We start from the raw sequence: 22384 nt of genomic DNA, 5'->3' as shown, positions 1-22384 counted from the left end.
GGGGTGCCAGGCTCGTCATCACCAGGGCGCGACGCGCCGGGGTGGCGGGGCTTTGGTGGGGGTCCCGGGCTCATCCGCGGGGAGCGGGGCCTGCGGGGAGGGCTCCGGCCTAGCTGGCCGAGGGTCCGGGAGGCGAGGGGTGGGCACGAGGCTGACCCCGGGCTTTGGGCCTGGGGCGGAGTTAGGGCGGACACAAGCCCCCCGCTGGCCCGCGCACAGGCCACGGAGCCCGGGGCAGGCCTGGGCCCCCTCTCACCGCCTGGGCCCCCTCTCACCGCCCCTGTCTGTGGAGAGTCCTGGAGCTGCTGGTGGTGGGGGCTTCGCGGCCGGCCGGCCTCGTACCCCGAATTGACCTCCTCTTCCCTGTCTTGGCCCACTGTTTTCTAGTATGAATTGTGGGTGTCTCGGAAGTGTATGTATGCGTGTCTGTATTCCTGCTGTGCATGCTCCCTGGCTGTGTGTGTAATTTACCTCAAACTCCATCTGTGACTCCGTGTGTTACTGTAAATGCCCTGAATATGTCTGATTGTGACTCTGGTTGGGGGTGGGGGGCTCCTTGTGTGTGCCCGTGACCTTTTGTGGTTGTATATATGGTAGTGTAGTATCGCATCCCATCAGACCCATGCATGTCTGGTTGTGACTTTGGAGTGTGTGTACATGCGTCGCGGTCTTCTAGTGTGCAGACAGCTGAGATCCTCCCTGGCTGTGTGTGTGTCTGTGAAATTTACTTCTGATTCCATCTGTGGCTGCAGGCGTCACTGTAAGTTGCCTGTGTGTCCAGTTGTGACTTGGTGGTGTGTGTACGCAGCACTTACAGCGACCACCCTCTGTCTCTGTGCCTATAACGTACCTCTGAACACATTAGCTCTTGGTGCAAGCATAAGTGACCTGTGTGTGTCCCTATGTGACAGTGTGTGTCGGGGGCTGGGGTATATGGCTGAAGCCTCCTGGGTTTGTGCCTATAACTTACTTCCGATTCCATCTTTGAAAGTTCTTGTATATATCCGTGTGTGACGGTTGTGTATGTGCCTGGGCTTCTGTGTGTGTGCAGCGGAGACCCTGGGGGCTTTGTGTGTGTCAGAGCACAAAGAGAGATCCCTTGTGGCTCTTAGTGGGCCCGGGACCCTCTCTTCTGAGACCTTGGGTGTACCTTGGCAGTCTAAAGCAGTAATGACTGACACTGTTCCCCAGTTAGAGTTTATAAAGCGTGTCCCATGCATTATTTCCATGCCTGGCCACTGTGCTGTTAAGCTGTGTCCATGACCTCCGGGGTCCTTCATGTCTGGGTTCCCTGGCAGCAGCAACGGATGACCCCTCTGTCCCCTGCCACATGAGAGCAGGCCTCCACCACGTCGAGAGCCCAGCTGACCCCGTGGCTTAAATTGACCTGCACTGTACCCGCGATGGCTGAGTTCCTCTGGGACCGCTCTTTTACTTGTATGGCTCTCCCTGGAGAATGTGATTTGCTTTCACCTCTTCTCGGAGACTTTCTTGTGGCCGTCTGTGTGAATGTCATTTATCTGGAACTTTCTGTGGTTTCTGTGACCCCCCTGCAGCTGCATGTGTGTATCATGGACAGGCGCGTGCGCGCGCGCGTGTGTGTGTGTGTGTGTGTGTGTAACTTCTGGGACTTTGTGGCTATAGCAGACTTGTGATGCTGCAGCTGTGTGAATCATTGTGCTAGAACCCTGCGGCTCTGGGTGCCAGGGTAACACACCTGTGAGAGCTCTGCTGTCCGGGAGGGCGCGGTGGGGGAGACTTCTTGCAATGTGGGGAAGTACCGTTTGTCTGTGATACTGGCTGCATGTGACGCACACCACAGTTCTCTTTTATGCACACCTATGTGTGCGTCTGCCCCTCTTTGACCGGAGGGAGCTCTAGGCCTGCGTAGACCTAGGAAGTCCGAAGAGAGGTGTCTGCAGTGGCAAAACCCTGTTTTCTTCCAAGTCCCTGCCCCCCATAACGGTCCTCCGGCCACAACGGCTCCTCCCTTCCCTCTGCCGCAGCCTGCCTGGCTGGGCAGCCTCAGGGCTGTGGCCGCTCTCGAGCACTTCCTCTTCCTCTTACAGAAGAGCAAGATCTGGCGGCACAGGCCCTGCCCCATCTGTGTGTTATCGGGCCTGTCCTTAGGCGTCCTCCCCTAGACCTGTGGCCGTGGGAGAGTAGGACAGGTGGAGACGGGGTCTGCATTTCAGGCGAGAGGTGAGAAGATGAGGCAGGGGAGGAAAGTGGTCACGCCCTCCCTCAGAACCCTTCCGTGGCTCACCAGTACCCTCAGGGGGAAGCCCAAACTCCTGACCTGGGCCTGAGGGACCTAAGGGGGGGGGCCTGTGCCCTCCTGTCCTCCTTCCCCTGCCCCGCTGGCCACCTCACTCCTCAGACCTGCCAGGCTCAGTCCTGTGAATTCCACACCCCTGTCCCTAAAGTAATATTCCCCTGCCCTTTGGGTGAGCTGCTCTTCGTCCTCGGGGTCAGCTCAAGTGTGCCCTGCACCCCACCCACCTTTGTTTCTGTGGTCCTCAGACTTGAACGTGCTTCCATCTCCTGGGCCCCACTTTCGGATTCAGGACGTCTGTACTGGGTCACACAGGCCCCAAGGCTGCTGGTGTGGCTCACGTGAGCGGTGCTGCTTTATAGCAATGACCAGTGTCTGAGCTCAGCATCTCCACTGACACGTGTTCTTGTCGTTCATCTCTGTTCCCCAGCTGGAATGTCAGGTCCCTGCAGACCGGAGTGGTATCTGTTTTGCTCACTTCCGTGTCCCCAGCTCCTGGCACAGGGCACACGCGTGCTTAATCCGTACTTAGCGAGTGAACGATGGAGCTTGGGGTCAGTTTGGGCTCTGCACCCCAGGCCGAGGTGTTTGTGTGGTGCCCGTCGCGGTCAGCGTTTGCCTCGAGCACAGGTGCGCTGGGGCCTCCGTTTTAGTCTGACAGAACCTACCGATCGAACCAGAGCGCCTCCCGTGTGCTGGGCTTTAGTGCACTTGACGTTGAACAACTCGGAGGTGAGAGGTGCTGACCTGCCGCGCAGTTGAAAATCGGTGTGTACTTTTTGACTCCCCCCAAACTTAGCTCCTAATTGCTTACCGTTGACCAGAAGCTTCATCAATAACATAAGCAGCCGATGAGCAGTTTTTGGTATACCATCTGTATTATATACTGTATTCTTACAATAAGTAACCTAGAAAAAAATGGTATTAAGAAAATCATAACGAAAATACATTTGGAAGACTACTGTATTTCTTGAATAAAATTCCCACGTAAGTGGACCCCGCACAACCCGTGTTGTTCAAGGGTCAACTGTGTATTACCTCACTTTCTCCCCCAGACAGCCCTGTGAGGTGGGTGCCGTTATTCGCGTCGTGGTCGGGAAGAAAACGAGGCACAGGTCCAGACACTGGCCCCAAGTCACCCAGGGAGCAAGTGGCTGGGGTGTTGCTGAGGGGTGGGCAAGGCTCACAGCTAGCTGAATCCCGGTTCTGGGAGGGGTGGGAGCAGGGCGGCCATTCATTCAGCCCACAAGAGCAAAGGCTCCGTGCGGCAGCCTCGTTCTAGACAGCGGGGCTACAGCTGGAAATAAACCCCTTCCCCTGTGGGAAGTGTCCACTGAGCAGAGATGTGAAGGAGACGAGGGAGCCCTCCCGAAATCTGGGAGGAAGGGCCTCTGGGCAGAGGGAACAGGCAAGGCAGGAGCTGGGGAAGAGTGAGCAAGGGGTTGATGAGAGGGTCCAGAGGCTCATTTAGCTGGAGTCAGGTGCGGCGGGCAGGGGGTGGGGTGGTCCCAGCCCAACTCAGGTGTTCATCGTTCCCCCCACCCGCTGGCCACAGCTGGGGAGCAGAGTAGGGGATGGGTGTCAGGGAGACCTGGGAGAAGCCAGCTCGTCGTTCAGGGGCGCATGGCAGTGGCCCAGATCCCCACTATTTCATTTATTTATGTACTTACTTTATTCCACAAACTCATTTTGCAAGTGTGACACGAATGCCTACCCTGGGTCCTGTCCTGAGCAAGCCTGGGGACAGAGCGTTGACTAGGACCTTGTCATCGGGAAGCTCACAGACCTGTGGGGGAAATGGAGCTGTCGTCAGACAAGTGGCCACCTGGAAGTAGTCAGGGCTGGGATGGGGGACGCAGAGGCAGAGTGGTGGCGGAGTGGTTAGCGACAGGAGGGGAGCTGCCAGGGGTCCCTAGGGAGGCATGGCAGGGAGGCTTTGGCCGGGAGGGGGGTGGTGAGCAAGGGTCCTGGAGGATGCACATGAATTTGCCAGGCGAAGAAGGCCAAGGGCAGTCGACAGTGAGGAAATAGCGTGTGCTGAAGCTTGGAGGCAAGAGAGGAAAGTTCAAGGACCCCTGTGTGGTCCAGGGACCCCCCCCCCCAGGTAGAACCATGCCCTGACTTACGGCGGCTGTGCGTCCTGGGACAAGTGGTGGCTGCCTCGCGTCCTGGCTGCTCGCTCTGGCAAGCAGGGATGGTGCTACTGTCACATGTTCAGGGTTGCCTGAGGAATAAGGAATCATAGGGAGAGCTTGCCAGAGCCTTGGTACAGCGCCAACGAGTGGCCCTCCGCTGCTCTGGCTCTAGCCAGCACACGGGGCATTCGTGCAGTCGCCGATGCTTCTTGAGAGCTCGCTCCATGCTGGGTACAGTTTTGGGTGCCAGGGACACAGTGGTGACTAAGACCTCCTTATTCACAGCTGGAGGCAACAATAGGCAAAATGAATAGGCCACCAGGATGAGTTGAGGTGGTGTGAGGGGGGCCACAGGGGCTGGGTCCCCAGGGGAAGAGGAGCGATTGAGCCAAATGAGGCAGAGCCCGTTAGGCTCGGCTGCGGAAGGCCATTCCAGGCAGAGGGAACAGAAGGGCAGAGGCCTTGACATGGGACTGCAGTGGGTGAGCTTAGGGACAAAAGGAGCCTGGGATGGCTAAAGGAGAGGGTGCGAGGCACACCAGGGCTTGGGGTGATGAGGTGAGGACTTGGCCTTTACCTGGAGTGCAATGCAGCCAGGAGAGGCTCTGAGCCAGAAGGGCCCTGACCCAAGTTGCGTTCACAGGCGCCCTCTTGGGGTGGGGAGCTGACTGCGGGGACAGGGATGGGGACAGGGAACCCAGGGAGAAGCTGCTGTGAGGTCCAGGAGGGCAAGGATAGAGGTTGGGCCAGGGCACTGGAGCAGGGGAAATGGGTATAATAGAAATAACGGAGATAGATTTTGGAGGTAAAGCAGGTAGGACTTGCTAACAAATTAGAAATGGAGAGTGAACAAGAAAAAAATGAAGCACGTGCTTAGGTTTTTTTAGCTCAAGCAATTGAGTGGGGAGGGGCTACTCAATGAATATTTATGAATGAATTAATGATTTTGAAAATAGCAGGTGTTCTTGAGAGCTCACTCTATGCCAGGCGCTACTAGAAGCTCTTGACATGTACTGACGCATTCAACTGTCCAAACAAGCAGACAAGGACATGTATTTATCACCCGTGGGTCATAGACGAAGTCACTGAGGTGCAGAGAGATAGGGACCTGCTCGCTCGGTCACACAGTCACACCGCTGGAAGTGGAGTTGAATGGGGTGTGGGGACCTGGTGTGGGTGGACTGATGTGTGAGCCTCCTACGATAAGCCTATCCTCACACCTAGCCTGTTTCCCCCCACAATGCCCCTCTTTTTCTCCTCCCCCAGCACCACCCCCCACTCCGGCCGGAGCACGCCAAGCAGCTCCCCATCTCTCCGCAAGCGGCTGCAGCTCTTGCCCTCGAGCCGATCCCCACCCGAGCCTGAACCAGGCACCATGGTGGAGAAGGGGTCAGACAGCTCCTCAGAGAAGGGTGGGGTGCCCGGGACACCCAGCACCCAGAGCCTGGGCGGCCGGAACTTCATCCGCAATAGCAAGGTCGGTGCGAGCCCTGTGGGGTGGGGAGATGGGGGGGGAAGGGCAGGGGAATTCAGGGGCTCATTCTGACTCTGCTCCTTTCCCTTGCAGAAGATGCAGAGCTGGTACAGTGTAAGTGTTGGGCAGGGGGAGGGAGGGCATGCTGGAGGGGAGAGAGGGAGGGGGACAGGTGCCGGGCCAGGAGCCCCAGGCTGCAGCCATCACGGAATTGGGTACTGGGGTCAGCGGACCTAGGGTCATATCCTGTGGTGCTGCTTACTTCCTGTGTGTCCTTGAGTGAGTTACTTAACTTCTCTGGGCCTGTCTCCTGAGACACTGTGCCAACCTGACAAGGCTGAAGGGAACGCTCGCTGAGAGTCAGTGCTGCCGGTGGGTACCTGGCGCAGGGGCAAGCTGATGAGATCAGTACATGACCACTCTCATCATGGTTTCAGTCTCGTGTTTCGGGCCGGGGAAGCCAGACGGGAGCTAGATGTGAAACCCGCGAGAGCTGGCCCGGGGCAGAGGAGACCGAGGGGCTTCTGGGCACTCGGTGGGGCAGAAGGATCGGGGTGTGAACCCCCAGCTGGGTTCTTACCTCCCCAACTCCCCCAGATGCTGAGCCCCACGTACAAACAGCGGAACGAGGACTTCCGGAAACTGTTCAGCAAACTCCCGGAGGCCGAACGCCTCATCGTGGGTGAGTCTGGCAGACCCCGTCCCGGGCCCTGGGTCCCCCCGACCCCGTGCCCTCCCGCCTGTCCCGCCCACGCTGGCCGGCCCAGCGTGTGTGACTTGGGGGTCTGCCGTCTCTCCCCTCGGCTGCCTCAGATTACTCCTGTGCGTTGCAGCGCGAGATCCTCCTCCAGGGCCGTCTCTACCTCTCCGAGAACTGGATCTGCTTCTACAGCAACATCTTCCGCTGGGAAACAACAGTGAGCCCACTCGGCCAAGGAGGGGCGGGCGGGCAGGCCGGGGCCGCTTCTGACCGGCCTCTTGTCTTCAGATTTCCATCCAGTTGAAGGAAGTGACGTGTCTGAAGAAGGAAAAGACAGCCAAGCTGATCCCCAACGCCATCCAGATCTGCACCGAGAGCGAGAAGGTGAGCCCGAGGACCTGCTGGGGGGCTGTGGTCCCTGGTTGCGGCCAGCCCCGCCTGCCCCAAGCCCTGTTTATTCTGCACCCTGAACTCTCGGATCTCTTGCTTTCTCTCTGTCCACCCCCCACCCCCACCCCTGCTGGCCTGGCCTAGGCTCCCGTCACCTCTGACCTGGACCTTCCTCACCAGCCCCTCATCTCAGTCCCTGTGGTCTGTGCCCCCACACAGCTGCTCAGGGATAATATTAATAGTAGAATTCTTCCCTCCCCCATATCGGTCCACTCAGATGTCCCTTCTCCTTGGAAGCCTTCTCTGACACTCCGTTCTATCCTGATGATTGTTGCCTCGCGGTCCCAAGATGGCTGCCTGACACCAGTGACTCAGACAGGAAGGGAGAAGGGAATGGTGGGGAGACTTCACAGCAGACTTCCCTTTGTGTTTTATGGGCCAAATGTGGATTAGTTGACCTTCCCTCCTGGTCGAAGGAGACTGGGAGAGTGCCCTGGGCTTCCCCACTCATAGCCCACACAGTCTGGGCCGTGCCTGTTTCCCACCCTGCACTGTGAGCTCTGGGGGCAGGGCCAGGGGTCGTCTACTCATCATGGGGACTCCAGCGTCATCTGGTGCCAGGCTGGGCACAGGATAAACATTCTGTGGAGTGAATGAAAGGACGAACGAAGGGATATATCAGGATGGAGATCCAGGAACAAAGTGTGGATGGCGACAGAGGGAGCTTCCCCTCCCTCTGGCCATTTCTGTCCCCCACGCCCTCACACCTCTCTCTCTCCTGCAGCATTTCTTCACCTCCTTTGGGGCCCGGGACCGCTGCTTCCTCCTCATCTTCCGCCTCTGGCAGAACGCGCTGCTTGAAAAGGTGGGTCTGGGTGAGAACGGATGGGGGGTTGGGGGGAATCATGGAGCCAGGAGTGTCAGAACTTGGGGAGCTGGAGGGCCCCTTAGCTCTGTTCCATGGGCATAGGCCTGCCCTACCTACAGCCTCTTCCATACACGCCAGCAGGGGCCACCAGGGCTCCAGTGCCTGGCCCTGCCCGCACGGACATGTATCTGTGTATCCATGGCCCTTTCTTCACCTCCACAAATCCAAAATGCTCTGCAAGTGAGAAGGCACCTATGTGTGTATGGTAGCAAAATCTGACCCTGAGCTAACATGGTTATTTGTAGTTCTCATAGAACTTTCTGCTACGATGGAAGTATTCTCCATCCGTGCTGCCAAAACATGGCAGCCACTGGCCACATGGGCCTGGTGAACTCTTGAAAAGTGGATAGTGTAGCTGAAGATCTGCATTTTTCATTTCATTTCATTTTAATTCATTTGAACTTAAATGGCTGCATGTGCTTCTTGGACAGCACAGGCCTATGTTGATCTCTGGGGGACTGTTCCTGCGTTTCAGGACAAGAGGTATTAATGTGTTTGGCTGGGGTAGATCTTAGATATAATCGTAATTCAACATGAAGTTAAAGTATCTGTCCAATATTGGATGTGCCAGTGATTCTCAAACTCTATAGCTTCAGGAACCCTTTATACTCTTTAAAATAACGGTAGATTCTCCAAAGAGCTTTTGTTTAAGTGGATTATATCTACCAATATTTACTATATTAGAAATTGAAACTGGGGAATCCCTAAACACAAGAATACACGATCGCACACACTGCCTCAGCACCCAGAAAAAGACAGCATCCCATGTCACGTAGCCTCTGGAAAATTCCACAATATATACTAGTGTGAGAATAAAAGCGAAAAAGGAAAGTAGCATCTAATGATACTAGTAACACTTAACCACACTTACAAAAATAATTTTGATGTCATGGACATCCTGAAAGGTTGGGGGATCCCCAGAAATCCCTGGACCACACTTCGAGAACCTTCGATATGTAGCGTGCCGGATACTAAATCTAATGCAGTCACCATTGTCGGTACATATTACTACATATGGCTTAGGCACTGCATTATCTTTCTTAAATCCCCAAACTTCTTAATCTTGACTTACATCTTGCCCCAGAGGTTTTCAGTAAGGGCTTTTAGACCCGGCATATTCCAATGGCCCACTGTGTGCTGGCCCCCAGGCTCCCCGTCCATGCCCGCCGTGGTTGCATGAGTTTACATAGGATATAGTCGGCTGCACGTCATGGAAAACTCAACCACACATGCTTTAAGCAAACAGATAGGGAATTTCTGGATGAGTAGTAATAGTAGCTAATACTCCGGGTGCCACCGGGTGCCAGGCACTGCTCTGAGCATGACACGCGTTAATTCACTTGATCTTCACAACAACCACCCTGCGAGGCAGCTTGGCCATTACCTGTTCCATCAGTGCAGCGTGGAGGGATAGCCTTGCCCGTGGTCACAAGGGTTTTTATGGGGCAGAGCTGCAGTTCTGACCCATGGCTGTTAGGTTCTGTAACATGCTGACACTCCTCTAACTAGCGGTCTGGTGGCAGGCAGCCCAGGGTAGGTTTGAGGGCTCCTCCTCCCCATGTCATAAGGACCCCAGCTCTTGTTGACTCTTCCACACTGTCCACCTTCTGCATGTTGATGTTTTGTGCACATGCGTGTGCCTCGTGGTTGCAAGGCGGCTGCTGCAGCCGCAGGCATCATGCCCTCCCTCCCGTAAGTGTCCCCAACGTGAAGGAGAAAATGGGTGGGTAGAAAGGGCTCTTTGCTTTATCAGGGAGGGAAAGCCCACTTTAAAACAACTTCTCGTTGCATTTCTTTGGCTAGAATGGGCTAACATGACCAGCCTCAGTTGCAAAGGAAAGATGGAAGATTTGGTGTAAACCAGTTGTAATTTATCCCTAGGGCTGGGGAAGATTTTCACCCCGAACAAATTTGGTGACTGCTGGCAGGAGGGAGGGTGGCGAGATGTCGGGTGGGCATGGTCCGCGGCTGCCACTGCTGGCCTGGCACCTCAGCGGGCCAAACCTGCTTCTCCAGCTGTGCTGCCTTCCTGTCCTGTCCCCTTGGGGCAGCTCCAGCCGTGCCCATCCCCAGGGCTGGAGTAGGAGCCTGAGAGAGGGACAGCCTGGAGTCAGAGCCTCCAGGGAGGGTGAGGGCAGAGGAGAGTTCAAAGTTCAGGCCCTGGAGCCAGCCTGCCGGGGTTGGAGTTCCCGCTCCATCACTGAGGAGCTGAGTGACCTGGAGCAAGTCACTGAACCCCATCAGGGAGGGACATTCCCTACTTCGTAGCATCCAGAGCTGGGCCTAGAATATGTGCTCGGGCAGGTCAGCTCTTACGAGGCAGGCTGGCGCGGTGATCAGCTTCAAGGTGCCAGAGTGGCACCCCGTCCTCCTACACCAGCGTCACATCTCACCACTGCCACTTGAGCAGCACTGCGCCTCCGTGTCATTGCCTTAAAACGACGATGTTAGGGCTTTACAGAATTGTTCTAGAAGATTCAGTGAGTTTTCCCATGGGACGGAGTTAGAAGAAGGCCTGGCACCTGGTAACAACAGGGTGGCTGGCTACCCTGTGCTGTTGTTACCAGCTGCTGTCACCCGAATGCTTAGGAAAACAGTCGGGGGCAGGACAGCATGGCGGGTGGGAGCATTGGCTCTGGAGTCAGGCTGGGTTTGAATCCCTGAGTGGCCCTGGGTCACTTGTGGGACCTCAAGCGCATGACTTCTGCTCCCTGGCCCTCATCTTCTCCTCTGTAAATCTGGGAATGCTAACCTGTGGATACGGGAGTCTTGTGAGGATCTAAGGGGAAAGTCCTGAGCTCCCTGACTCCTGATGAGAGGGATGGAGCTGGATTGGGTGAGGGCTGGGACTGGAGACGCTGCTGCCCCCTTGTGGACGCGGGAATGCTGAGCCTGAGGGCTAGTGGGGACCGGGATGGGAAGGGCTCTGGGCCCCGGTGAAGTGGAGGCTAACCCCAAGTCCTGCCTGCCCAGACGCTGAGTCCCCGCGAACTCTGGAACTTGGTGCATCAGTGCTACGGCTCAGAGCTGGGCCTTACCAGTGAGGATGAAGACTATGTCTGCCCCTTGCAGCTGAACGGTCTGGGGTGAGTCAGAGGTTGGTGTCTGGTTCCTGGGGTGGGGTAGACAGTAGGGGCTGTGTGCAGAGCTCCTGGAGTCCCGGGTGGACTGAAGTGGGCATACAGTCTGGGAGACCAGGAGGGTGTGTGGGGTTCAAAGATACAGCGATCCCTTACCCTTCTTTCCCCGCAGGAGCCCCAAGGAAGTGGGAGACGTGATCGCCCTGAGTGACATCACCCCCTCGGGGGCAGCTGATAACAGCCAGGAGCCGAGCCCGGTGGGCTCGCGCCGTGGCCGCATCACCCCCAACCTTTCTCGGGCCAGCAGCGATGCAGACCATGGGGTGAGCAAAGGACAGGGGAGAGAGTGGGTGGAATGAGACAGAGGATGGTGGGGGGTGGTGTCAGGGAGAGGGACAGACTGAGAGGTGGTGGCAGGATCACGGGGAGAGGACGAACAGAGGGCCAGAGGAGAGGTCAATGGAGGGGTTAGGGAGGGGATGGATGGAGGAATGGGGTGGAGCTGAGAAGATGGGCAGAGAAAACAGGGAATGAGAGAGAGAGGCAAAAGGGCAGAAGACAGGAAAAGACAGAGAGACACAAGAAGCAAGATTTGGATGGATGGAATGGTGGACTGACAGATGGACAGACAAGGCTGGGGTAAATCTTACCCCAGGAGAGGCAGGAGAGGCACCCAGGAAAGGCCTGTAGGGACTAAAAGGGGCCCTCATCTGGGCAGCCCCAGGGCCCCTTGCACCTCAGGTGGAAGCTTTATGTGCACACGCACCCCCCCGCCCCAGCATTGGTTTCCCACAGCCTCAAATCCTTATGGCCAGTGTGGGCATGCGGGGGCCCTCAGGCTGGCTTGGAGGTGAGACCGAGCTGGATTAAGCCTTTCTCTACAGGCAGAGGAGGACAAGGAGGAGCAGACGGACAGCCAGCCAGACGCCTCCTCCAGCCAGACGGTGACCCCGGTGGCTGAACCCCCGAGCACTGAGCCGACCCCCCCTGAGGGGCCCACCTCCCTGGGCCCCTTGGACCTGCTGCGCAGTGAGGAACTGTTGACAGACACGAGTAACTCCTCCTCGTCCACAGGGGAGGAAGGTGAGGCGGGTGGCCTGAGACATTTGCTTTGGTTACACACGACAGCCCTTACTTAGACTGGCATCAGCAAGGGATTGAGTGGCTCACGGGACTAAAATATCCGGGGGCGGGGGGTGCAGTCATTCAGATGGTGTTGTTGGAAATCTGTCTGTCTTTAGCTCTGCCTCAAAGGCAGCAGAGCAGATGGGTAAGAATGCAGACTCTGCAGCCAGATTGCCAGGGTCCAAATGCTGGCCACGCTGCCTCCCAGCTGTGTAACTTGGGCAAATTATTTAACTCTTCGAGCCTCATTTGTCTCATCTGATAAATGGGTTAGCAATAGTCCTACCTACTTCATAGGGTTGGGTGTTAAGAGAATTGAAGTGAGTTAATATTTGTAAAGTGCTCAGGCCAGTTCGTGCTGGCTCTTGTTATTGCTCTTTCCATTTTCTCTGTGCCAGCTTCCTTCTCAGGTAGCCTGCATTCTTGGGGGGGTGCCCAGAGAACCCCAGCCTGGCCCCAGACAGGCTTAGCGGAGAGGAAGCGTGCTTTTCCCACGGGAGGCACCAGAAGCTCTAGGGTTGGCTCTGATTGGTCCACCTCGGAGCCCGGCCCAGCCCTGAACCAATCACAGCGGCCGAGAGCCCAGACTGGCGGGGGCGGGGGGAGGAGGGAAACACAGGCTCGCCCCTGTGATCACGGTGGCTGCGGCCCGCTGGGCCCGGGTGGGTGCTCCATGAACCAATCACGGGGGCTCTGGCTGGCTGAGCGGCGGGCACATGCCCGCCCTAAGCCAGCCCCGTGGCAGAAAGGGGCCAAGCAGTGTTCTGGTCAGCATCCACCCGAGCCAGGAGGGTGGGGCTCCCCATCCACCATGCAAGGCCTGGAAGTGGGGAGGAGCTGCTCTGAGGAGGAAGCAATGCGCCCTCCCCCGTCCTTCTCTGTCACGCAGCTGACCTGGCCGCCCTGCTTCCCGACCTCTCCGGCCGGCTCCTCATCAACTCCGTCTTCCACGTGGGTGCCGAGCGGCTGCAGCAGATGCTCTTCTCAGACTCGCCCTTCCTGCAGGGCTTCCTGAAGCAGTGCAAGTTCACAGGTCAGGGCGCCGAGCTTCCCCGGGTGCAGGGGAGGGGGAGGGGAGGCGGAAGCGGGAGGCCCGGGGGCCCTGCGGTGCACTGGAGGCTCGGTGGGCGGTGGCCAAGAGAGAAGCTGCATCCGCCAGACCCCACCGGCTCTGCCTGTTAACTAGCTGAGTGGCCTCAGGAAGGGTTCCGAGCCTCTCTGCCTCAGTTTCTTCCTCTGTATGTTGGGGGTGTGATAATAGTCCCGGCTGTATCCGGGTGTCCTGAGAACTGTATGAGTTGATCCTAGACACGTGCCAAGAGCAGTGGTTTATAGTAAGCATTTAATAAACACAAGCTCATGATCACACATTAAGTGGCCACTCCGTCAGATTTGTGCAGAGACCAGGACACGTGAAGTCTAGTGGGAACGACAGTAAACAGACACACAAATAAGTCACAGATGTGCCAGGACTGTGAGTGTCAGGGGGGTATCTGTGACCTGAGGGGTCTCAGGAGAAGCTCCTGGAAGGATGTGACACCGGAACCAAGGCCTGAAGGAGGAACTGTTCTGGGGAAAGGGGAAGAGATGAGGGAAAAACCCAGGAGGCCAGTGGGGTAGCTGCAAAGGCCCCAAGGCCAGGGGAAGACACTGGGAGAATCCCTTGAGGCGGGGCCTCTGTGGCCAGGTGTGGCGAGGTGAGGCCACAGCACCAGGTGACGTGGAGGGGTTCACTGTGGGACCAGCTGAATGGCTCAGGAGGCCGTGGAAGGGATTCAAGCAGGGGAGGGGCTAGTCAGATGCTCGGCTTCCTCTGTTTTGTTTTGTTTTTCCCTCCTGTGTTGGCGCAAATGAGCCACGTAGAGTCCCCTGCAGAACAAGTGAGACTGTGCCTTGAGTTGGGGTCCCATAGCCTTGAGTTGGGGTCCCACAGCCCTCCAGAACTATGCTCATGTCCTGGGGGGTTGGGCGGACTGAAGAACTCAGATTCTGTCCGCGGGCCCTGGAGAGCCATGGAATGTTCTAGGCAGGTTAGGGGCAGGGGCAGGCTTGGCTTTAAGAAGCTCGCCCTGGACCTAAGAGGTGGAGACTGAGGCCAGAAACTCAGGGCGGTCAGAGTGGGATGCTGGGCAGGCAGGGATGGGCTGAACCAGGAGCAATGCTCAGGAGGTCAAGTGAACACAAGGCGGAAGGAGTGTCCAGGGCAGGGCCCAGGGCTCTGGGGGAGTCTCGAGGATGGTGGGGCTACCCCTGTGCTGGGACCCCAAGAGGAGGGGGAGGTTTAGGGGGATGCTGAGGCCAACGTGGGACCTGGTTGGTGTGAGGTCTCTGAGGAATTTCCGAGGGAAGGTGCTCTGGAGGTCACAGGCCCCGAGGTCTGAGGCTCAGGGGAGAAGCCAGGACTGGTACAGAGAGGTACCAGCCAGGACTGGTGCAGGAATGGAGGAGATGGCCCCAGGATGAGTGACAAGCGTAGGGGAGAGAGAGGTCCCCGCTCGGAGTATTGCCACCATCTGAAGTTTTAGGGGGCCAAAAGGAATGTGGGGCAGATATCAGGAGGGGGCACAGGGGCAGGGTGGATTTGAGGGCAAATCCCCAGAGAACTGGCACTGTCCCAAAAGGCTAGTTCCCACAGAGTGTGGGCAGAAGACTGGAGAATGGGCTCCTCATTCTGTTCCTCCCTCCCTCCCCCAGACGTGACCTTGAGTCCCTGGAGTGGCGACAAGTGCCACCAGCGCCGAGTGCTGACGTACACCATTCCCATCAGCAACCCACTGGGCCCCAAGAGCGCATCGGTGGTGGAAACACAGGTGGGCCGGGTGGAGGGGCAGGCCGGGCAGCTCTGGGGCCTGGCTGACGGTGGCCCTGACTCCTCCCTCCTCCTGGTCTCTGCAGACGCTGTTCCGGCGTGGCCCCCAGGCGGGCGGCTGTGTGGTGGACTCGGAGGTGCTGACCCAGGGCATCCCCTACCAGGACTACTTCTACACGGCCCACCGCTACTGCATCCTGGGCCTCGCCCGCAACAAGGCCCGGCTCCGGTGAGCGGCGGCCCCTCACCTGACAGGCAGAATCCCCTCTCTCCCTCTCCGGGAGAGGTGTCAGAACCCCCTGAGGGGTCTGGCCTGAGCCAACAGGCCGGAGCTGCCGTTGATGTTGACCAGGATGGGGAAAGGTGGCGAGGGATGGGTTTGGGGGACCAGCAGGAGCTCAGTTTGGGATGGGCTGAGCTGTCTCTTGGACCCTGTGTGGAGCTGGGGTATGGCAGCAAGAAGGAAGGGTCCGGGCCAGGTGCAGGCTCAGCTGCTGGTGTGGGGGGGCCTTGCTAAGTCTGGGAGACTTGCCAAGGTGTGTTTGTTTGGTCTGGGGGTGACAAGGGACTCTATCTGAATTGAGGGAAAGGAAAGCACGCCCTTGGAATGGTTGGAGTCAGACCCTGACTCCCTCCACCTGTCCCCCCTGGACCCCAGGGTGTCCTCTGAGATCCGCTACCGGAAACAGCCCTGGAGCCTTGTGAAGTCGCTCATTGAGAAGAACTCCTGGAGCGGCATTGAAGATTACTTCCACCACCTGGGTAGGGGAGAGGTCGGCCGGGCCGGGAACAGGGTCGTGGCCGGGCCAGGGCCAGCCATGCAGAGGCCTCTCCTGTGTCCACAGAGCGAGAGCTTGCCAAAGCGGAGAAGCTGTCCCTGGAGGAAGGCGGGAAGGATGCCCGTGGACTGCTGTCCGGCCTGCGGAGGCGTAAGCGGCCCCTGAGCTGGAGGGGTCATGGCGATGGGCCCCAGCACCCGGACACGGACCCCTGCACCCGGGCTGGCATGCACACCTCAGGTATGTCCCCTTGGGGCCAGGGCAGGGTGGTGGAGGCGCTTGGGGGGGGGGCACCCGGTGGGTGTGCTAGGATGGGTCTGTCTGACTCTATGGCACTCTCCCTCAGGTTCCCTCAGCTCGCGCTTCTCGGAGCCATCCGTGGACCAGGGCCCTGGGGCAGGCATCCCTAGCGCTCTGGTTCTCATCAGCGTGGTGTGAGTAAGGGGCCCGGGTCTGTGGGGTCAGACAGGCGGGGATCTGCATTCTGGCTCTGTGACCTCAGGCAGGTGCCTGACCTCTCTGGGCTTCCGCTGGAGTGGGAGATGGGCCCACCTCCTAGGATAGCAGAGATGATGGGAGAGGGTGTTTGGAACGTGCCCAGCAGAGCTCTTTACACAGCACCCTGCTCCGTGTGTTGTGGAGAAGTCTGTCCTGCTGGGAGAGGGAGGTCCTGTGGACAGGGAGGGGTTTCTGGGGGAGCAGGCACCCAGAGGAGGTAGAATGAGGGGAATGGGGAGAGATCTGGGAAAAAAGCACTGTCACACATCTCAGTCCTGTTTTCTGTGCCCAACCCTAATCCGGGGGACGCTGGGGCCACAGTAGTGACTAGAGACCTGACAGCAGGCCAGGGTGCTGGGGGACAGAGCCAGGATAGGGAAGCTGTGGGAGGCGGGGGAAGGCTTCCCAGAAAGGCAGAGGATTCCTGAGCTGAGACCCCAGAGGGTGAGGCAGGGAGACCCATGTGCACAGAGGCCAGGGTGGAGGGATGTGGGGGGCAGGACACTCTGAGGACGTGTAAGAGAGGTCCAAGCCTCCGGCAGACCCTGGAGGTGAGTCAGCTCGGTCACACAGTCAGCCTCGGTTTCCTGGGAAGGCTCAGTTTCCTAGCACCGGCAGTCCTGAGAGGGGCTGCGTGGCGCACTCCAGGAGGGGCAGGGGCGGCTCTGATGGCGGGGTGGTTCTCACCCGTTTGTCTTCCTCCTGCTGCCTCCCCAGGATCTGTGTGAGGTAGGGCCCTGCATCTGTACCCCCTCCCCTCTCACCTCACCCCCCACCTGCAGCCCCTCCCTGCCCTGGGCCCCCAGCTCTCCCAGCCAGGCAGCCTGCTGTGGCAGTTAGGGGCGTGGGTGTCAGACAGGCCTGGATGCGACCCCTGACTTTGCTGCTTACGGACTGCGTGACCCTGGCGAGGCATGTCTGTCACCCTCTCTGAGTCAGCTTTCTCCTCTGTAAAGGGGGGTAATTGTGGTGCCCCTTCAAGGTGTGGTTGTGTGGGTGCTGACCTAGGAGGGCCTCTGTGTCCTGACGCTGACCTCTGACTCCTGCCCTCAGCCTCATTGTCCTCATCGCCCTCAATGTCCTCCTCTTTTACCGCCTCTGGTCCCTGGAGAGGACGGCCCATACCTTCGAGTCCTGGCACAGTCTGGCGCTGGCCAAGGGGTGAGTGGGTGGCCCGAGGGGGCTGGGAACTTGGGCGGGTCGGGCGAGGCCAGCGCCCCACTCAGGCCCTGCCCCCCCACAGCCAGTTCCCCCAGACAGCCGCGGAGTGGGCAGAGATCCTCGCGCTGCAGAAGCAGTTCCACAGCGTCGAGGTGCACAAGTGGAGGCAGATCCTGCGGGCGTCCGTGGAGCTCCTAGACGAGGTGCGGCTCTGGGGCTGCGGGGCCTGTGTTCAGGTCCCGACGTGTGGCAGAGACATCGGGGCCTCAGTTCCTTCCTCTGTACATTGGGGAAGTCATTCATAGTCCTCAGCTCCCAGGGTTGCCGGAAAAAACGGAGGAAAGAATTGGCTCGCAGCCGAGGAAGAATGTCCACAGTGTCTGACTTCAGGCACGGCTGACTCCAGCCGTCCTCATGCAGTCTCTTGACTCTGCCCACCACCAGGGTTGGCTTTGTTTGGGGCATCCTCCCCTCCCACCCCTGACCAAGGTGGCAGCTGCAGCTCCAGGCTGACACAGAAGAAAGAGCTCATTCTCACCAGCCGCTGGGCTCACCTGTCCATCTCTGAACCTCACAGTGGCTGGGGGCGGTCAAGGCTTCGTCCTTGAACCCCACCCCCACTAAGGGGTCCCATGAGGGTGGGAAAGAGTTCCTCCCAAGGACACGAGGGTCTTGTCTCCAGAAGGGGTTGCCCCAGATACTCTCTGTGGTACCGCGGCAGCGTCTCTTGAGATGCCCACGTTCAGTTTCTGCCGTGCGTGCAAGTGACTGCACCGTTGCTGGCCTCGGCTTCCTCCTCCGAACGTGCTGTTATCTCAGAGACTGTCCTGACGATCAAATGAGTTAGCGCTCGCAGTAAACACTTGACGTGTGTTTGCTGTTAGTAGCGGGAGCCCAGGAGGTGCTCAGTAATGTGGGTGGCGGGTCAGCACAAAGGTCAGGTATTGGGGTGGCGCCTCAGGTGGGGGGAGGAGGTGCGGGAAGCGGAGGAGCGGCCGGCATTGGCTGGGTGCCCAAGGGTGTCAGAGCCCAAGTTGGTGGGTGACGGGGAAATCGTGTGTGGTCGCTAGAGACCAGAACGTGGAGCCCACCTCTAGGGGCTCTGGTGCGCCCTGAAACCATGCTTGCAGGGAGATGCTCGTGCTGGGAAGGGCCGTGTGGCGCAGGCCGGGAGGGCTTGAGGCCGGGGTCACATCGCTCAGAGAGAGGGATGGCATGGCCTCCCCGTCCTCAGTTAAATTCTGAGTATTTTCCTCTCAAGTTGCCAAGCGCTTCACAGACTCGTTAACCGCAGACGCAGTTGGAGCCGGGCTGCCCCGTGTGCTGAAGTGACCAGCCGATTTGCTCCTCAAGGCCAGCCTGGGAAAGGGGTGCTCTTGGTGCTCTTGGTGTCCCCCATGTAACAGAGAGGGGTGCTAAGGTCTGAGAAGTTCAGACTTGCCCAGGGTCACGCAGCGGGGAATAAGACTAGCTACTGTGCCCCGTGCGAGGTGATTGGCCATTGGAAACCTGAACTCATCCTGTGACTTTTCAGCTTGGGGGGCCTGGGACAGGTAAGGGGCTTGCCTAAGAGTGCCCAGTAAGAAGCAGGGCTGGGACTGGAGCCGGGGCCATCAAGGCCCCTTCCATCTGCAGCATCTTCGAAGTTAAACTGGGTGCAGTCCTGCTCCGCTGTTGTCACGGGGTGACCTTGGCAGGGGACAGGGCCTCTCTGGACCCTCCCCAGTTCCTCAGTGGCAGGAGCCCCTACCAGCACTCACTTTCCACCCTGTCCACTTCTTCCTCCCAGATGAAGTTCTCGCTGGAGAAGCTGCATCGAGGCATCACTGTCTCAGACCCTCCCTTCGACTCCCAGCCACGGCCCGACGACAGCTTCTCCTGAGGGCACCCAGCCACACGGCCGACCCCCCTAATGGACAGATGAACACAGAGCCTCGGCGGCCACTGCTGGCACAGTGTGAGCGCCAGGAGCCTCCCGCCCACCCCTCCCAGTGGCCCAGCCAGGGGCCACACAGACATGGGGACCACAGAACCGAGATGCACTTTAGACCAGCGTGTGCGAGTCCAGCTGCCGTCGCCTGCCTGGCCATGGAGCTGGCCTGGCCTTCTGCAGGCCCCCCGCTAACTTATTTTGCCCAGCTGGGGTGGTGGGGGGTGCCTCTGGGGTGCACGATTCCCTCAGCTCTGGGTTTAATGTATTATATTTATTTGGGGCCAACGGAGAGCCCCAATAAAGGGTTGGAAACAGCTGTGGCTGTGCCTACAGGGTCTCTGGGAGTGGGCGGGGGCCTCCCGTTGCGCCGGAAGGGGGACTGTCCATTTTGGGGGCCCCGAGTCACTGCACGATCTGGAACTCTTCAGCACCTCCCACAAGCTTTGCGTCATCGGGGTCCAGTGCGGGGGCTGTGAGGGCAGACTCAGCTGCCTGGAGCCCTGGTTTCAAATCCTACCGCTGATCCTTAGCAGTCATGTAACCCGCGTCAACCCCTCTGAGCTTTGGTTTCCCCTACTGCACAATGGGCATAAGAGTGGCACCTGTCTCCCAGGGTTCTTAGAAGTGAATAGTTCTCCACTTCGAGCTGCATCAGAATCTCCTGGAGGGTTTGTTGAAAAACAGATTGCCAGACCCCACCCCACCCCTGAGTTTCTGAGTCAGCAACTCTGGGGTGGGCTGAGAGTCTGCACTTCCAGCAAGCTCCCAGGATCCCACTTTGCAAGCCACTGTTACAAAAGATGCGTTAATAAATGTGGCTTCTCGTAACAGGGCCAGGTGCTGAGTAAGTATTCAACTGATGTTACTCTTATGATGGAAAAACGGGGGGAGAGAAAAGTAACTCCTGCAGTAAGCACCGAGTGTGGGCGAGGCTTGGTGCCAAGGTGTAGTGACCCTCGAGGTCTCACGGTGACTCCATGAGATGGGGGGAGGCAGATAGGCATAGTCTGAGGCCACTCTGCGTGAAGACAAGGACTGTAGGCCTGTCCCTGGTGCCTCCACACTTAGGTGCAATGTCCTGTCCCCTGCAGGCCCCTACAATGGCCTGTCCAGGTTGAGGCCATCTGGACCCCTGTCTTGCCAATGAGGAAAGGGGCTTAGAGGCCAAGTGTCTGGTCCAGATAGAACCCAGGTCTGTCTCACTCAACCCTGTTCTGGTACCAGAGTGAGTGAGAGATAAAGAGAGACCTTTGACATGTCACGGTCAGGCTGTAAGAAACTTCTTAAACTGATGGCTTGGGACAAGAGGACTGGAGGGAGGGGTTGGACGGAGGTGGGAGGGACCACAAGTGACAAAGGACAGAGCCAGCCTCTCCTCTAGCTATGTGATCACGGCAAGATACCCACTCTGGGCCTCTGTTTCCCATACCTGTTAATGGGGAATAGTGATAAAGCCCACCCTGTAGGAAGAATTACAGTTAATATTAGTAAAGTGCTTAGAACAGCACCGAGCCTACAGTAGGTGCTCAGTGAACACCAGCTTGTAGGGCTGCGAGTAGGTGCCCTTGCCCAGTGCCTAAAGCCTGTCCTCACTGCCTCTGCCTGTCACCTGCTGCTAGGGGGAGGGCTCGGTACAGCAAGAGAGTTATTTTCTGCAGGGCGATTTCACAGCCCAGGAGGTGTTGGCCCAGAGGCCCAGACCACAAAGGTGTCCAGTGTCCCTGGCTTCCTGTTCCTCTGCCCCGAGCCTGCCCCACACCCTGGTTCCTCTTGCTCAGCGGGACTGGGTCAGAGGGATTCTGGAACTTTACTGCACCCAAAACTGGAGGCTGGGACCTGAGCAGCCAGTCAGAAGTCTCACTCCCACCCTGCTCCTGACAGCCCAGAGCCCACACCCCCAACCTCTCCACCCAGCATTGCTGGGGCAGGATTCAAGATCCACCTGAGGCCAGCTACGTGACCCTAGGCAAGGGGTGAGGTGCTCTCAGCCTCAGTTTCTTCTTTTGTAACATGGGGATAATAATAGAACTTGCTGCCAATGTTGGGGGGGGTAGAAATGGAACCAGCATATCAGAAGGGCTCTAGCATTGGGATTTATTCACATGATGAATATTTATCGAGCACCTATAATGTGCCAGGCACAGTTCCAGGTGCTGGGAACACAGTGGTGCATGGGACAGTGTCCTCAGCTGGGGACATCTACGTTCCAGGGTTGGAGGGACAGGCGGTAGAAGGAAGATCTATATAAAGGAAGAGAATAATGTCAGGTAGTGACAACCACGGTTGAAAAAAACGAAATGAGTAAAGTCGGTCAAGTAAGGGACAGGGGAGGCAGTTTCCTGGGAACGGACAGAAGACCTGATGAAGGTGACATTGGAGCCAAGAACTGCGGGAGAAGAGGGAGTGAGCCTTTTGGTTACCAGGGGGAAGAGTGGTCCAGGCAGAGGGAAGAGCAAAGAGGGCAAAGGTCCTAAGGCAGGAAGAAGTTTGGTGCACTGGGAACAGAGGTAGGGGCCTGGACAGTGGAGGTGGTTGGGGGCCGTGGTAACATCAGAGACCAAGGACTGTCCTCCTGAAACATGGTACCCCCAGACCCCCAGAGCAGCGTCTCTGGTTTAGCTCCAGCGTGCCCCTCCTGCTTGGGTGGAGTCTTAAGTATTCTTGGTGACCCTAGTGTGACATCCCCACCTCATGCCCACTTGGGTACCAGCACAGTGACTTCCAGGCCCGGATGTCAGGGATCTGAAGAGGAGGTCACTTGGAGGTCCCAGCCGAGTCCCCCTCTATCCCATGAGAATGACCTCCATAAATTGAAGTCGGAAGCCCTGCCCGCCCCCCAAACGCTCTCTAAGCCCTTCCGTGACTCTGGGGGTGACCTTTCCCAGACTTAAATGCTGGGGGTCCCCAGAGTCGGGAGGGGTCAGGGACACCCAGGCCATCCGCCCTTGCCCAGAAGCCGTGGTCCCTGCGCCACCCGGAGAGGCCGGTGCAGCGAGCGCCTCCCGGGCCGCTGCGGCAAAGGCTGGGCGGCCGCGCCCTCCCCCCGCGGTGATTCATCCCGCCCCCTCCCGCTCCCTCCTCCCTCCCCCAGGCCGCC

General features: G+C 58.2%; 1 protein-coding gene across 4 annotated transcripts in view; it reads left to right on the top strand.

Annotated features, from left to right (window-relative positions):
- Positions 1–19603, top strand: part of GRAMD1A (GRAM domain containing 1A) — a 23690-nt gene extending 4087 nt beyond the window's left edge. The window contains exons 1-19 of one of the 4 annotated variants that reach the window (XM_034638265.1): positions 2789–3043; positions 5677–5887; positions 5978–5998; positions 6482–6566; positions 6698–6801; positions 6873–6968; positions 7759–7839; positions 10876–10988; positions 11155–11305; positions 11867–12065; positions 12997–13140; positions 14802–14917; positions 15003–15145; positions 15575–15678; positions 15762–15935; positions 16042–16129; positions 17247–17354; positions 17420–17557; positions 19144–19603. In XM_034638265.1, the coding sequence (XP_034494156.1) occupies positions 5786–5887; positions 5978–5998; positions 6482–6566; positions 6698–6801; positions 6873–6968; positions 7759–7839; positions 10876–10988; positions 11155–11305; positions 11867–12065; positions 12997–13140; positions 14802–14917; positions 15003–15145; positions 15575–15678; positions 15762–15935; positions 16042–16129; positions 17247–17354; positions 17420–17552 (1962 nt within the window). In that variant the 5' untranslated portion in view covers positions 2789–3043; positions 5677–5785 and the 3' untranslated portion in view covers positions 17553–17557; positions 19144–19603. Of the gene's footprint in view, positions 1–2788; positions 3044–5676; positions 5888–5977; positions 5999–6481; positions 6567–6697; positions 6802–6872; positions 6969–7758; positions 7840–10875; positions 10989–11154; positions 11306–11866; positions 12066–12996; positions 13141–14801; positions 14918–15002; positions 15146–15574; positions 15679–15761; positions 15936–16041; positions 16130–17246; positions 17355–17419; positions 17558–19143 lie in introns of those variants that run through there. The other 3 variants (XM_034638266.1, XM_034638264.1, XM_034638263.1) reach the window with 3 other exon arrangements.
- The last annotated feature ends 2781 nt before the right edge of the window (positions 19604–22384 follow it).

The sequence above is a fragment of the Ailuropoda melanoleuca genome, chromosome 12 (genome assembly GCF_002007445.2).
Source record: "Ailuropoda melanoleuca isolate Jingjing chromosome 12, ASM200744v2, whole genome shotgun sequence".
NCBI classification, from domain to species: Eukaryota; Metazoa; Chordata; class Mammalia; order Carnivora; family Ursidae; genus Ailuropoda; species Ailuropoda melanoleuca.
Note: the sequence above shows the minus strand (reverse complement) of the source record. Positions and strands in the feature narration are given on the sequence as shown.